The sequence below is a fragment of the Zootoca vivipara genome, chromosome 12 (assembly GCF_965207765.1).
Source record: "Zootoca vivipara chromosome 12, rZooViv2.hap1.1, whole genome shotgun sequence".
NCBI lineage: Eukaryota > Metazoa > Chordata > Lepidosauria > Squamata > Lacertidae > Zootoca > Zootoca vivipara.
The window spans coordinates 43,804,487-43,821,046 of record NC_142595.1 but is presented as its reverse complement, the minus strand read 5'-3'; the positions used below and the strand labels follow the sequence as shown (position 1 = coordinate 43,821,046).

Sequence of the window (16,560 nt, the reverse complement as noted above, 5' to 3'; positions counted from 1 at the left end):
TTATATCTTTCTTTGCATTAGATGTTCTCTGGTGTTCAACTCAGGTCTCACAAGAATAATGTAGCATTTGGGGAAAAAGATGCAAGCGAGTAATCCAGCACCAGAAGCCAAGATGGAGAAAATCTCCACAGCCACCATGTATTTTCCTCTGGTGCTCAGGTAAGTTGGAATAAAGGAGATCCAAACACTGCAGAAGACCAGCATGCTGAAGGTGATGAACTTGGCTTCATTGAAGCTGTCAGGTAACTTCCTGGCTAGGAAAGCCACAGTGAAGCTGACAGTGGCCAGGAAGCCCATGTAGCTCAAAACACAGTAGAACATGTGGACGGACCCTTCATTACATAAGAATATAATTTCTTCACTCATTGATTTCATGTCCAAATCAGGGAATGGGGGAAAGGTTGCCAGCCAAACTCCACAGAGCCCTACTTGAACAATTGAGCCAGAGAGGACAATGGAATAAGCCAGTTTTTTGCCAACCCACTTCCTGATTGTGGATCCTGGCTTAGTAGCCATGAATGCCAAAACCACTGATATAGTTTTGGCCAAGATGCTAGAGAGGGCCACAGAGAAGACGATGCCAAAACCTGTTTGTCGGAGAAGGCAGGTTGCCTGCTTAGGTGTTCCAATGAACACCAAGGAGCAGAGGAAACACAAGAGGAGGGACACAAGGAGAATGTAAGTGAGGCTTCTATTGTTGGCTTTGACAATCACGGTGTCCTTGTGCTTAATGAAGATGCCCAACACTAGAGCTGTGATCAGAGAGAACAATAGTGCAGAGGAAGTTGAAATGATGGCTAAAATTTCATCAAAGCCCAGAAAGTTTGGAATCTTTGGAATGCAATTATCCTGGTCTTGGTTTGGATACTTATTTGCTGGGCAACTGATACATGTTTCCATGTCTGAAAAGACAAAATGAAATTAGAAAGACAATTCTTAAGAATTTTTGTCATCAGGAGTTCACCTAGATAATGTTCTTTACCAGGACAGCTTTCAAAACTTCTAGCCCAAAGACTTTTGCCTGAAATATTTCAGAAATAAATCTCATGCATCAAATGTGGAATTTCTACACAGAGGACATCTCTATGTGTTAGTGGCCTTCCTCCTCTTTCTTAGAATCACAAGGTGCTCTGTATTGAAAAGAGAGGAATATTACAGCTGAAATCTTGTGAGCCAAGACAGGTCCACTGAATGAGACATTCACTCTCTCCCCAAACTGCCTTCTTCTTTGTGGAGTGACCATCACTTCTATTCCATCAGAATATAGTAGAATTTGGATGTAAAATGTATTACATTCCTTTCTAATAATATTTTCTTCAGGATTTTTAAAAGATTATATTGTAAACAACGAGAACTGTACAGAAATCAATTTTTAAGCCCCACACCACAACAAAATTTTAAGGACTTCAGAGTTGGCTAAATAAATTGTTCAGTTTGATATATCTTAACGGGCACTAGGAGAAGGGGACGACAGAGGACGAGATGGTTGGACAATGTTCTCGAAGCTACGAACATGAGTTTGACCAAACTGCGGGAAGCAGTGGAAGACTGGAGTGCCTGGCGTGCTCTGGTCCATGGGGTCAAGATGAGTCGGACACGACTAAACAACAACAACATAACATTTCTCACCCTTTTCATTTGAGTACATCCCACTGGGACATGGTTCACAATCATAGCAACAAAATTTACTTTTCTCCTTCTTTTTCTTCCCGTAACCAGGACGGCAGTTGTCATTACATAGTGACTGAGGTGGCACCTATGCAAATATGTAGGAAGAATTTATTTTTTATGAAAATGAAGTTTCCATATCATATACAATAAAATATCACATACCAAGCAGAATGCAGGCAAGATAAGCTGGACAACAAATAGGATCTCTTAAACTAATATGTAAACATTTTCCCACAATCAAAACTAATTGTTCAAATAGAGATCCTCTCCATTAAAATACTATCCATTTACATATTAATTTCCTCTTCTTAAAGACTACTTTTCTCTCCAAGGAAACTGCACATTTAATCAGGTGCTAAGTGAAAAAAAATGCCTCATTTTTTTCATTGCATCACATTTCATTTGGACAACCATGAATGTTGGCATTTGAGAAATTTATTTCCTCACCTGAGTCAAGCCCCTGTGCCATTCAATCTGTCCATCATTAATGGTGAGCTCTTTGCCTGGAGGGGCCTGAGGATCCAGCCTTCCCACTTTGACCCTGATGTAGGATCTATTTGGGAAAGTGATCAAATTTGTAATATCAAAACCAGCTGCTAATTCTCCACGTTCATTTAATGTAATTTCATCCCCAGCAGAGTTGTTGAATGAGATCTTCTGTAGGAATGAGTGGAGCTAGGTGGAAAGAGAATCAAAAGGTCTATAAAGTATTATAACATTCTGATTAAGATTGTTCAATAGCTTTCCTAGATGGATTCAAGATCTTTATAACTAGGGATTATAAAATTTTAATTGAAAGTATAATTTGTGACAGTGTAGAATTGTGAGAACCATTCTTGTTTTCTGAAAATGAAGGAATTTATACCACACACACCACACATGGAGGAAAAGTTACATGCTGTCATGTTAAAAAGACTTCTTTTATGCCCCTTTTCCATTTCCATTTTTATTCAGTATTGTGCGATGATATTTTCTTGGATAATTGGGACCAGTCAGGGACATATTAAAATCTTTGCAGTTGCTTCTCCATGCCAATATATCACCTCTAAGAGGAAGATGGTCTAAGGATCATATCTGGAGTGGACATGACAACTGAGGGGTTTTAAAAAGTTAATATTATGACAAAACCTCCCAATGATTTGTGTTCTGCTTAAGGAGCATAGCTTGCAACTCAGTAGGAATCTTCTTTAAGATTTGAGGAGGCCATTCAAAAGTCTCCATAAAAGAAATCAGGTAGTATATGTTGAAGGAAATTCTTTGTAAGCAGGCATTTCTTTCACTTCCTGCTAAATCAAATGACTGCTGTCTCATTTTAGGCACACCATTGCTATTCTAACTTATCCTTTGAATACACTCAAAAGTGGATAAAAGAACTTTGGTCAGAAAACTCCATTTGAAGTGTTGAGTCTGGTAATATATTGTTAAAATGGATCTCCTTATTCACCTGGATAACAGGACATTTTAGAAGCAAATTTTCAGAGGTTTTGAACCATCTCTCTGGATGACAATATTTAACCTCAATACCAGTTAATTGAGAAGTTGCAGTTTGTTATTCTTGGATGCTGCCTCTACCCTTTGTGTTTTCTTTGAGGTATATTGGGACCTAAAATATACTTTTTCAAAATTGGTGTCATGGATAATTAGCTTTATGTAGTGCAATATCAAACTGAACAAAAGTGTAACTTTCTTGCTGCTTTTGCTGGTTGTTGCAGTGCAGAGAAAGCTGGTGAAAAGTTTTCAAAGTTTGGTTGGGTGAGCTTGAAACCTCTTAAGGAATTCAAAAAGGGAATGGAATTGCCTATTTCCTTTCTTAAGTTACTGGTAACATCACAAGGTGGCCAAGTGGAGAATGTGCTTGATTTTAATTTTCTTTCTCTTTTAGCTTAATGTACCTAGTTGTGTACCAAATGATAATACGAGTAATTTCTCACTCTCACATTGTCTTGGTGAGTGGGCCTGCACATTCCTATGGCCCTTGTGAACAAAGCCATCGGGAGTCTTGTACTCCCAGTAGGGTCACCCAAGCTGTTAAGGTCAAAGGGGAAGAGCTAGACAAAGAATGATCCAAGAAGTCCTCAATGGCAGAACAGGTGGGTGATAACAAGTGGTATGTTACAATGGCTGTGAAGGCTGATGAAGGCTGCAGCAGATAAGAATCTACAAGTCATCGTAATAATGCCATCGGAATAAAGCCTTATTGCGAAGACTGTGCATTGGTCAACGTGCACCAATCTACACACATAAAACAAATTCACACACAGGCATCTTCCAAAAACCCATCCCAAACCCCAAAAGTCCCATGGCAATTGCCAAATGGTAATGGGGGCAGGGCCATGAAATATGGAAGTCCTTAGTCATGAACTGGCACATGGGCGGTGGATACAGATTCAGTCGCTCTGACTCAAGGAATGAGGCAGTTGAGCAGCTCGGCAGCTGTATCCATGACTGAGCAGCCCTATTTAGAATCCACTCTGTTCACCCCAAAAGGGGACTAGAAAAGGTGCCCTAAACAAAGTGCCTCCCCCTTTCCCTGAGAGAATTAACGTGCCCAGTGGGGTCACCACCCAGCGGTCATAAAAGACAATTGAACTTTGGAAAATGGAATGTATAGACTTTGTCAGATAACACAGACAGTGAATGTCCTGAACGCAGAACTGCCATCATTGCAAGAGAGCTGCGACGTTTGAACATCGATATTGCCGTGCTCCACAATGGCTATCAAGGATAGGCAGGCATCAAAGAAGGAAACCAAGGCTCAAAATGAACACTCAAGTCCTTCAAGATCTTATTAAGTGGGATTGCTTCCAAGTGACTCTTAAGGACCATCTGTTTCAGAACTCTCTACATGGAGGAACACTGGACCAAGCTAAAAACACCCATTATTGCAGCCTGTGTACAAACTAGGTAAAGGTCAAGGTACCCCTGACCATTAGGTCCAGTTTCGGACGACTCTGGGGTTGTGGCGCTCATCTCACTCTATAGGCCAAGGGAGCTGGCATTTGTCTGTAGACAGTTTCCGGGTCATGTGGCCAGCATGACTGAGCCGCTTCTGGCAAACCAGAGCAGTGCACGGAAACGCCCTTTACCTTCCTGCCGGAGCGGTATCTATTTATCTTTTTTTTTAATTAAAAAAAACTTTATTTCAAATTTTAAAACATTACAAAGATGTTACAAATCATACCAAAAATTACCACTGTACATTCAAAACAAAACAGAACCTCCTCTCAACCTCCCCTCCCTCCCTTCCCCCCTCTGCTTCCCCCCACACTTTCCCGACTTCCATTTTCACTCTGTTACTCACTTGTGCATTTGTTTTTTATGCATCTCTATATTAAAACTAGATAGTGATAACTTAAACTCTAATTGTCTTGTATTTCTCTTCAGACCTCCTTCTCAACGCATCCTAGCATATCTTCTTTCGAACAATGCTTTCTCATATATTCACCATAGCTTTTCCACTCACTTCTTAATTCCTGTTTGGACTGGTTCCTTATTGCTGCTGTTAATCTTGCCATTAGAAGGTACTCGCTTAATTTGATAATCCATTCTATTTATCTACTTGCACTTTGATGTGCTTTCAAACTGCTAGGTGGACAGGAGCTGGGACCGAACAACGGGAACTCATTCGAACCGCCAACCTTCTGATCAGCAAGCCCTAGGCTCTGTGATTTAGACCACAGCACCACCCACTACTGGACCAAGCTAAAAACATCCATTATTGCAGCCTGTGAACAAACTATTGGATACCAAACCAAGAAACACCAGACTGGTTTGATGAGAATGACAGTGAGAGTGAATGCATGATTGACAAGAAATGGAAGGCCTTTCAGATCTGGCAAAGAGATAGAAACTGCGCCACTAAGAAAAAAACCCTATGCCAATGCTAAGGCTGAGGTTCAATGACGAACCAGAGAACTAAAGAACACCTGGTGGATAAAAAAAGCTCAAGAGATCCAGCGCTTAGCTGACACTCATGATGCACAGAGTTTCTTTAAAGCAACAAAGACCATCTATGGGCCAATAAATCATGGCATATGCACTCTACGCTCAGCAGACTGTATCACACTTCTAAAAGATAAAGAAGCTATTTGAGGACCAGGACATTCACAGGGAAACCAAAATGCTTGTTTACAAAGCAATTGTACTACCAACCTTACATGAAACGTGGACCACTTATAAACACCACCTCAAACTCCTTAAAAGATTCCATCAATGGTGTCTCCGAAATTTATTACGCATCACTTGGGAAGACAGGCGAACTAATATCAGTGTACTGGAAGAAGCAAAGATCACGTGTTGAAGCAATGATTCTTCAACATCAACTTCATTGGACTGGTCATGTTGTGCGGATCATCGTCTTCCAAAGCAAATACTCTATTCCAAACTTAAAAATGGAAAGCGTAATGCTGGTGGTCAACAAAAGAGGTTTAAAGACTGTCTCAAGGCAAATCTTTAAAAATGTTGTATAAACATTGACAACTGGGAAACACTGCCCTGCAAGCACTTCAATTGGAGAACAGCCTTTGCCAAAGGTGTCATGGGCTTTGAAGACACTCGAACTCAGGACGCAAGGGAGAAAGGTGCCACACTTCTCCCTCAGCACACTCAGCAATTCCACACTGTGATCAACTCCTGATCCAAAATTGGCCTGCACAGTCACTTAAGGACTCACTGTTAAAACCATGTTTATGGAAGACAATCTTACTCAGCTATTAGTGATTGCCAAAGAAGACGAGTAATAATATGACTGAAAGCAGGCCTAATTTCAATAGAAACTTGAACATGGCTGTGTAGGTCCCACTTTTGGTTGAAAGTGATGTATGCACCAGTGGGACTAGCTCCTCTCACATTGACCGATTCTTTTTACTCCAAGTGGGGAAAAACCCAGTTAAATACTAAATTATTAAATTTGGGGTTTTCCATCAGCGATATCCTAACCCAAGGATACAATAAAGCAAAAATGAATATTTCACAGAGAATCAGAGATAACAAACTAAAAAACCACTTAGCCCTAGCTGATCCCATGATCAGGACAAACAGATTGGCGCTGGTACTTCCTCAATATATGACAAATTTGACTATCCTCAAATTTAGAAGGGCATTTATGCAAGCTAGATTTCATGCATAGCTGCCAAGTTTTCCCTTTTCTCGCGAGGAAGCCTATTCAGCATAAGGGAAAATCCCTGTGAAAAAGGGATAACTTGGCAGCTATGGATTTCATGTCCTGCCTTCTGATCTATTTCTTCACGGCAAGTAGATCTGTCCATGTAAGAGCGGTCAAACAGAAACAGTGAGCCACGTTCTCTTCCTTTGTAGATTTTATTCAGATTTCAGCTCATCCCTCATATACCTGCTTGTTCAAAAAGTGCCAGGGAGGATAAAGGAATACTATTTAAATTACCTCCCGTCCAACTAGAATTTGTATGTCACTAGAAATGTAGCTAGATTTGTGCAAAAGTCATAAGTAAAAGAAAGCAAAAGGTTACACAGCTGCACAAATCGTCATAAACTGGTACTGTTCTTAGTTAAATCTTTTATTATTTTAAACTCTTATGGCGTTTTATTCCACTGGACATGTATTTCAAGTACACTTAACTACTATATTGATTTAGTTACAGGTAGGTAGCCGTGTTGGTCTACCATAGGAAAAATAATTTTTTAAAATCCTTCCTGTAGCACCTTAGAGACCACCTAAGTTTGTTATTGGTGTGAGCTTTCGTGTGCATGCACACTTTTTCAGATACACTGAAACAGAAGCCACCAGACCCTATGTATAGTCAAAGGGTGGGGAGGGGTATTACTCAGAAGGGGGGGGGAATGGGTGATTGACTGATAGGTGTGGTAAACCTGTTGACGACTGTTAAAGAACTGCAACTGGTCTTACAGGAAAAAGCAAGGGGTGAGATGGCTAGAACGTGTCCAGGAGGGCAACCAAAATGGTCAAAGGCCTGGAAACAATGCCTTATTAGGAACCTCTTAGGGAGCTGGGTATGTTTAGCCTGGAGAAGAGAAAGTTAAGGGGTGATATGAGAGCCATGTTCAAATATATAAAAGGATGTCGTATAGAGGAGGGAGAAAGGTTGTTTTCTGCTGCTCCAGAGAAGCGGACATGGAGCAATGGATTCAAACTACAAGAGAGAAGAATCCACCTAAACATTAGGAAGAACTTCCTGACTGTAAGAGCTGTTCGGCAGTGGAATTTGCTGCCAAGGAGTGTGGTGGAGTCTCCTTCTTTGGAGGTCTTGATGGCCATATGTCAGGAATGCTTTGATGGTGTTTCCTGCTTGGCAGGGGGTTGGACTGGATGGCCCTTGTGGTCTCTTCCAACTCTATGATTCTATGATTTTTGACTGTTAATGACTGCAATTGGTCTTACAGGAAAAAGCAAGAGGTGAGATGGCAAAAAAGGCTTTCTCATGTAAAATGAGATAAGAATCCAATGTCTCTATTCAGACCAGGTCTCTCCATGTTTTTAAGTTGGGTAATAAGTTGCAATTCAGCAACTTCTCTTTCCAGTCTATTTCTGAAATTCTTTTGTAATAAGACAGCTTATTACACAGTTACTACCCGCCCCAAAGCTTAAACAATTTTCTAATCAAATGCCACTTGAAATATAGGAACAGCATTTATTCCAACTCTTTAAATATATGCTGTTATTTACCCACTATTTATAACTAAATACCAACTCACATAAAATATCAAGGCAGTGCACAATAGCAAATACTTTGTAAACCAAACTCTTTGTGACGGCAGACACTACCTTCCAAGGCTCTATATTTTGAGGAGATTGTCTGCTTGCAGCTTCCATTCTTCTGCGGTTGGATCCAGCCAAGTGTCTATGTAAGGCATGTGCCAAAGCATAGACAGCATTATAGATACTGTAGCTGTGGCTGGTCATGCTCATTTCAAACAATGGTGCAGGAAGGCTCTCCAGCATTTCCGCTCCGGTACAACGCTTAGCTTTGTATATTGACTTAAATGAACAACCGAATGCTTGTTCCCAGAAATCTGTGATAAAACCATTTCCATCTGCCAAGGAAGGATTTACATTCTGCAGAAAGTATTGGAAGCCATGAATTTCCTTGGAATGAAATGCAAAGGAGATAGCACCATGGAACATTTGTATATCAATATCAACAACAAGTTTCTGAAAAATATTTATAACAAAATCCATTTGAGCTGTGGTAATCCATACTTTTCCTTCAGGCAAATTATTTTTGGACTGAGCAGCTATGAGCTGGGCTAACTTCATCATGCTTAGAGCAAATGACAACCACATAATAGATGTACTTTCTCCATATACAACAACTGCGTTTGCTGTGCTTCTCATGAAAGCTGGCAAAACAAAACTTGTGTCACGCACCATATCAAACATGTTACCAGTGTAACGGATATGGTATTCAATTCTTTCTGTGAATGCTGAACAGATCTTATTCTTGAAAAGCATTGGTTCAATGGTATTCAAGAAACGTTCTCCAGCTTCATTAGCAGGAGTGATGAGCCCAACCCATTTCCATCCAAAATGCAGAAGCAACTGGATAATTCCCTGGTACTGAAGTCTTTCATTAGGAACCATGTGGTAAAAGGAAGGGAACTTAATTTGATGATTTGTGACTGCTTCAAATGAACCATACGAAGTCTGTAAAAAGAAAAGCCCAAGCATTCTGAGTGAAAGAATTAATAACAAACCTATTAATCCCATATATCTCCAATAGGTACTGATTTCATGGGGGGGGGGAAACCCCCACACTTACATAGAAAATAAAAACACAATCTTGCTCATTCCCCTGCCCTGTAGATATTAATTCCCATTATTACGGAATCAAAGCAGATTCCTACCTGTAGATGTGACTTTACTTCAAGTATAGGAGAGCATTTACTCTTTTTTGCAGCACAAAATAAAATATCAGTAAAATACAAAAATACCATATCAATCACATCAAGCAAAAAACAAAAGAACTAAAATGAAATTAAACAATACACAACACCATATAATACTGGCACTGCTAGAAGTGTCTCCCAAATGTTGAATGATAGAACAGTAACTAGAAAACATGGTTTTCAATTATCCGTTGGATGTGAACATTTTGCAGAAACAGCATACAGTTGTTCCCCAGAAAAAGAATTTCCCAATTCTTATGGAAAGCATTCCTAGTTAACATGTGCTGAGCTTATATGATCCCATGATAATAATTTAATAATAATATTTATCCCACATATCCCAAATTTACTGTGTTTTGCCGGGGGGGGGGGGAGAGAAATACCCACTTCCACTTACATAAAAAATACACAAGCAATCTTTCCCATTTCATATGGAGAGCAATTCTAGCTAACATGTCCTGAGCTTATATGATCCACTGATAATATTTTCCAAGGATGTTATATGTTCACATCTGGGTACCCCATTTACCAACCTGGCACCTTTGAAGCAACTTTCCTTACACGCAATAAGCACACAACCTTTGTAACCTTGCCCCTCTCATGCACATTGTTGGAGACCCCCATGCTATAACATCAACAAACCCATACATTTCAGTCCCTTTCACTTGTCCCTGTTACACCACTCCAAATTTATGAATCAATGTACTCCTGCTGGAAAGAAAGCTGGAGAGTGAATTATGGTGTGAAATCTCAATTTTCTGATAACCATAATATTCATACCTGTGGAATTTTGTAAAGACCCAAGATGTCTGCCATACACGAGGTGACCTCAGAGCTAAGTCCCCCAATGACTCCTATTACATTTTCTTGGTAGCCACATTTGTAGTTGGGGACAAAGGTATGTGAGTTAAACAGCAGATCCAGAGTGGTGCGGTACGTCATTTTAGCATCATAGTAGCTGTCATAGATGTGGAACCCAAGCGTGAGATTGGGCAAGACCTTGGGATTCTCATTGATCTCATCAATCGCAAACACCAGGGCAAGGATGTGCTGGTAGAACTTTGATAACACCCTGTGAATAAAGTGGCATTCTTTCACGAGGGAAATAAAAGTCAAGATCTGAGAGATACAGCTTTCAGGCTATTGGGATATAGAAAAACTATTAAGACTATATTCTTTCTTTTGAGCAATAGACATGACCAGTTTATTTTTCACCTTTTTTACCACCTTTCAGCTGTATCTCCCTAGTGTTAGTCTGCCATGCAAGCCAACAACTAGAATGCAGGTAGTGTAAATGTCTGTCATCTGGCCATGTTACCATTTCTCTGGCATCAGTAATGATGCATGAATGAGCTATCCCAGGAGCTCATTCCTGGTCAGTCAGCACCAGTTCAAATGTCATAGATTTATCAGTGAAATTAGGTCATTTTTTGTTGTTGCCCAAATTCAAATCACTTCATTCATTGAATTTCAGTTGTCATTTTAATGCTCATACATCCAGTTTGAAAGATACACTTGGAGCTCTTCGCAATCCATTCTTGTTATAACCAATCTGAACAATTTGGTCACATCAATAAACTTGACTGCTTCACTTCTTTGGTTTTTATGCCACCCAACTTCTCCTTCTCTTACTCAATTCTTTCTTTGCAGAATAGAATCACTAAATCTTAAGGATTCCTAATGTCCAAGTGAGAGTGTAGACATGGCTTGTATGCACAAATGTTTCTCATACAGTCTATCAAATCTTTCAAATCAATGCAGGCTGTCAGATCAATGCAGTTCTAAAACTATTCATTCAAAGTATATTTCAGTCAAATATTAGAATGTAAAGCATGAATGAAATAATATTGAGAACTATTTACTTACATTGGGTGGTCAATCAAGACTTCAGTGGGGTGTATATTAAATAAAAAATTGGGGAGGAAGTAGCGAATAAGAGATGCTATCTCACCAATGACAGGGTCACCTGGCTCATACCACTCATGTGGAATAGGTACAGGATTAGTTGTAGTAAAATTAGCACTATGCACTCGGCACACCATGATGGGGAAGAGCAAGAGAAGCAACAGCAGCATGATTCTACGCATGGACTCTCCTTTGCCTCTCTACAATATCATTATTATAATCAGCCTGATTTGAACAGGATGGATTTGAGGCAGCAGACTCTTCCAATTCAGTGCTTAAAGGGACATTCACGCATCTTATCATTAAACCCTGTCACAAAGACCTGCCTTGAATGGTAAATAAGATGAAGTGATTTGATATATGACCTGTACAATCACAGAACCTGGCCTCTCTCTCCTGCATTATTATAACTGTCTATGGAACACTGGGAGACTATAAACATTTCAGACTTGCTTGCTGATTCTCCCTCCACCCTGCATTCTGCCTTTCAGAGCTTTGGCTTGGTGAATTAATTATTGTAATTTTAATAATTACAGGGGAGACTATCACTTCTTGCAATTTTTTAAGGACTCCATGGTGCATCATCCTTAGCAGAACTGCCAAGTAAACATATTTATCACCCCAGCGAGTTATAGATTAGGAATGGTTCTCTAAAGTCATTTAGTCCAACCTTCTTGCTGATGCAATACACCCACAGTTGCTAAACCATTGATAGACAGGCACCAGCCATTTCCCTTAAAAAAAAACCTATCTCAAAATACTGTATTTTTAGAGGTGAGCCAGTCCTAGCCTTCCCCCAATTTTCTAATTTGCTACTACTGGGGCTCCGGACTCTCTCATGTATGTAACTTTGTTGGGACACTTTTGGCCACCCCACTAACTGGATCTTGGGAACAGTGCTGGAACTGTTCCAGCACATAGAGACCCTGGGAAATGAAGTAAACCATGACACCTAGCCACTTTAGAAACAATACATTTTTATTGTCTGAGTCAATTTGGTATGCATGGGAACCTCTTTAGCAGTGCACTCACAACTGACGAGTGGTCCCATCAGTAATAATGAATGCAATGTGCTCCAGGTCTTGCTGAACTGCAGCTCCCATATCCACCCATTTCCATCCATTTCTTAAATGATTCAGTATATTTAAAGGACATGGTTGGATTGGTGATTAACACAGTGCAATTTGTTTATGGGCTTCTTTGATGTCGTAAAAGGCACATTGAGAGTGTCAGTGGACAAGCAATCTGGGACCTGATTGCTGGATTCTCACCATCCTTTGGTGCTTTCCTGAACAAAAAAGTGAATGTATATATTGCCAGACTGGCTCCACTTAACTGTCTTTAACTTCTGTAGCTTCTGGACTGGCACAGCCACTGGTTTGGTTGCTAGTGCAATTTGGCACAGGATTAATAACAAGGCCTCAGACAAAATTAAACTAGAATTCAATACGCTTTACTAAAGGGACGACAGAGGACAAGATGGTTGGACAGTGTTCTCGAAGCTACGAACATGAGTTTGACCAAACTGCGGGAGGCAGTGCAAGACAGGAGTGCCTGGCGTGCTATGGTCCATGGGGTCATGAAGAGTCGGACACGACTAAACGACTAAACAACAACAACAAAGGTTTCATTTTCATTTTTTTCATTAGGTTTTCACATAACACATTTTAAGAACACCATATGTTCTGCCTGCTTGTCCTCGATAAGGGTTTCCTGTTAAAGGATTCTGGGGGTGTGGATCCTGTTCAAAGCCTGGACGTGGGTCAGGGCCATGCCACAACCCCAATGGGGACCCTGTGGGGTGCCCTGATTTGACTGACGTATATCAAAGTGCTCCCCCTACTGGTGGTTTACCCTTAGTATGACTCCATGTAGACGGGCAGGAGTCGGTATATAGCCAGGTTTCACCCAATGCCTAAGCCAAACCACTCACATCTGTAACCAATAAAGTTGTGGCCTAATTTATCCCATTAACCTAAAATATCTGCATCCGTGTGTTTATTATCTGAGGGAACTACTGACCCGGGGCCTTGGCATGCAATTAGAGTCTCTTAGTCTAGCAGTAAATTTAGCCATCTAAGCATAGTCCAGTAGTTTGTTGATCCATTCTTCTTTTGTGGGTATTGCTGTTTCTTTCCACTTCTGCACATATAAAATCCTTGCTGCAGTTGTTGCATACATAAACAATTTTATCATTATATTTTTTGTAACTCTGGCCCAATCAAACCCAGCAAAAAGGTTTCTGGTTTTCCCTCTATTGACATTTTAAATCCTAATTAGTTCATTATTCATCATTTCCCAGTAAGCTTTTGCTTTCTTACAAAACCACCATATATGAATGAAAGTTCTATCAGCTCATTTACACTTCCAACATTGATTATGATCATTCTTATACATTTTGGGCATTTTAACCAGTGTTATATACCATCTATAAACATAGCTGCCAAATCTCCCGTTTTCCCCGGGAAATCCCCATTTTTCCAGCTGTTCCTGTTTTGGTTTTTCCCCGGTTTATTCTGGCGCGACGGTCATTTTGGAACTGGGCGGAGCATGCTCAGAAGCGACTTTTGATGCTGCTTTGCCCAGTTCCAAAATGGCCGCCGCGCCAGAAGTCGCACTGCAGCCATTTTGGAACTGGACAGAGCAGCATCAAAAGTCGCTTCTGAGCATGCTCCACCCAGTTCCAAAATGGTGGCAGTGTTACTTCCGGTCTGCTATTTCCGGCCCGGTCCTTTATTTCTCTGACAGCAACTTGGCAGGTATGTCTATAAATCATTTTCATATCGTTTTCTTTTAACCCACTACAGGGAATAAAGTTAAGATTGGTTTTCCACAACTTTCCCCATATCGCCATTTCTATATTGTGCCCTAAATCAAGAGCCCAATGTATCATTGTTAATTTACCAACTCATCTTTTGTTTCCCTTTCAAGCAACATCTTGTACAATACATAAGTTTGTTCGTGGTGTAGAATAAATACAAATATATATTAGAAAGGAACACCCCCCCCCCGGTGGTAGTCCCCAGTTGAAGCTATGAGGAAGAAATAGGGCACATATAGAGGTTCATTATGCTTTAAGGGGATGGAATGTAAAATGAAAAGTAAAGAAGAGACAAAAGAATGGATATCAGATTGGTTTCAATATCAGCAAATTTATGAATACTTTAAAAAGATTCATTTAAAGGTTGCATTTTCATGATGCAGCAATAGAAATTTAGTTTCTGAAAAAGGAAAAGGAAACTAATTTTGTGACAATTTGAACAGTTAAACAAGAAATGAAAATAGCAAAATGCTTCCTACTAAACAGTGCCTAGTTCTGTTCCCTAATTCAGACGTCCTAATCTGCCTGACAGTGCAATTTATATGTATTATTTCATAGAATCATAGAATGGTAAAGTTGGAAGAAACCCCAAGAGTCATCTAGTCCAACCCCCTGCAGTGTAGGAATCAAAGGTTAGGTCATCTAGCCCAGCCTCCCAAGTAAGGAAAGAGATTGATAACTTAAAAATAAAAAAATAAAAAAAATCCTTCCAGTAGCACCTTAGAGACCAACTAAGTTTGTCATAGGTATGAGCTTTCGTGTCATAGGTATGAAAGCTCATACCTATGACAATCTTAGTTGGTCTCTAAGGTGCTACTGGAAGGAATTTTTTTATTTTTTGTTTCGACTACGTCAGACCAACACAGCTACCTACCTTAAAAAACAAAAACCCATTTATATATAGGCAGGCATCATTTCTGTTCCTATAATACCTTGCTGGAGTTCCCTACACTCTCTCACCTAGGTGACACCAATCAGACACTGCCATCCATCCCACTTGCTAGATCTTGGGAACAATGCGAGAGTCTTAACCATATCCAGTTGTATGGACCCTGGTTTATATGGTCCAATCACTTTAGAAACCATACATGTGTGCTGTTTGAAGCAATGTGGCATGCATGGGGATGTCTCTGCCATTATTCTCTCACACTGGTAAAAGATATAATTTAGGAGAATGACAAGATGGTCCCATCTGTGTGAAGTAGTGATAGACAAAGTTGTTTCCCCTGAATGTTGGTGGATTACAGCTTCCATTATTGTTGATAATAATGGTCAACTGAAAGCTGATGGGAGCTGTAGTCCGGCAATATCTGGAGGGCAACAGATTGGCTCTCTTTGGTGTAAGGAAAAGTGGGTTGTAGAAAAATGCTTTATCTCTGGTGTGACCTTCATCAGTCAGGGCTGTGTCCTCTGAGCATGGAGCATCCATAAAACAAGAACAACCATTTCCTGATTCCTATGCCTACCCTATGCCAACCCCAAAATGAGATTCAATGAGTTTAGATGTCCCAGCTCACTCTGAGAGTTGTTAAATTGGTTTGAGGTGTGTTTTTGAGCACTGAGTTTCTAGTGCAAGGCCCATGTGATTTCCAATTTGGAGCACTTTTGAATGCTCCACTCCAATTGGTTTGTGGAGGTGCAAAGCGGGTGGGTAGTTGTGTGCATATTATGAATTCAGTAAATGAATACATAGAAGTTGGGTCTTCAAAATGAGTCACACAAATAATGATACATGTTTTAATGGAATTAAAGTACACAGGGAGCTGTTACTTTCCATTAATTTATTTAAATAATTCATGTATGTAAGAGGCATAGCACTTCCGGTTTGGCGCCAGACTTCCGGTTTGGCGCCATTTGCGATCGGCGGAGGATTTTCGGGGCTCCGAAGTCCCCAGCGACCCAGAGGAGGGGGGGAGTCGCGAGGGCACCGCGACCCCTCCGAAAACCCCTGGATTTGGCTTTCCGGGACCGTGGGAACCCAGCTGAGCTCCGTGGAGTCCCGTCCGCAGCCCGGACTGCGCCTTTTGAGGTGTGCTGAGAGCTCGCGGAGCGGGACAGAGCCTTGGGACGATTGCTACCTCTGGGGAGCAACGCTCCGTGCCGTCGACAATTTGAGCGTCAGATACCTCCAAATTGACTCAAGATTGGACTTGTGAGTAAAATTTGTTGGATTATTAAGAAGAATTTATTTGGTCTGGGGAGGGGAATCTAAAAAGGAAACAGAGGTCGTTTCCCCCCCCCCAACCGAGACAAAAGAGCAATTAACAAGCCCACAGCTAAAA

At 40.6% G+C, this 16,560-nt stretch overlaps 1 protein-coding gene across 1 annotated transcript; it reads right to left on the bottom strand.

The window, feature by feature from the left end:
* On the bottom strand, positions 1-9,247 carry LOC118095581 (vomeronasal type-2 receptor 26-like). The gene is made up of 4 exons (XM_088654806.1): positions 8,432-9,247; positions 2,119-2,346; positions 1,630-1,756; positions 1-902 (listed from the first exon to the last, which is right to left on the bottom strand). The coding sequence occupies exons 1-4, from the start codon at positions 9,245-9,247 to the stop codon at positions 1-3; spliced, it is 2,073 nt and encodes a 690-aa protein (XP_088510932.1).
* Between the last annotated feature and the right edge of the window lie 7,313 nt (positions 9,248-16,560).

Coding starts and splice junctions, on each gene's coding strand:
- LOC118095581 (XM_088654806.1), bottom strand. CDS start 9,247: ATGGTTCCTAATGAAAGACTTCAGTACCAGGGAATTATCCAGTTGCTT. Junction 2,347..8,431: donor AAAATATAGAGCCTTGGAAG/GTAGTGTCTGCC, acceptor CTTTCCACCTAG/CTCCACTCATTCCTACAGAA. Junction 903..1,629: donor GATGTACTCAAATGAAAAGG/GTGAGAAATGTT, acceptor TTGTCTTTTCAG/ACATGGAAACATGTATCAGT.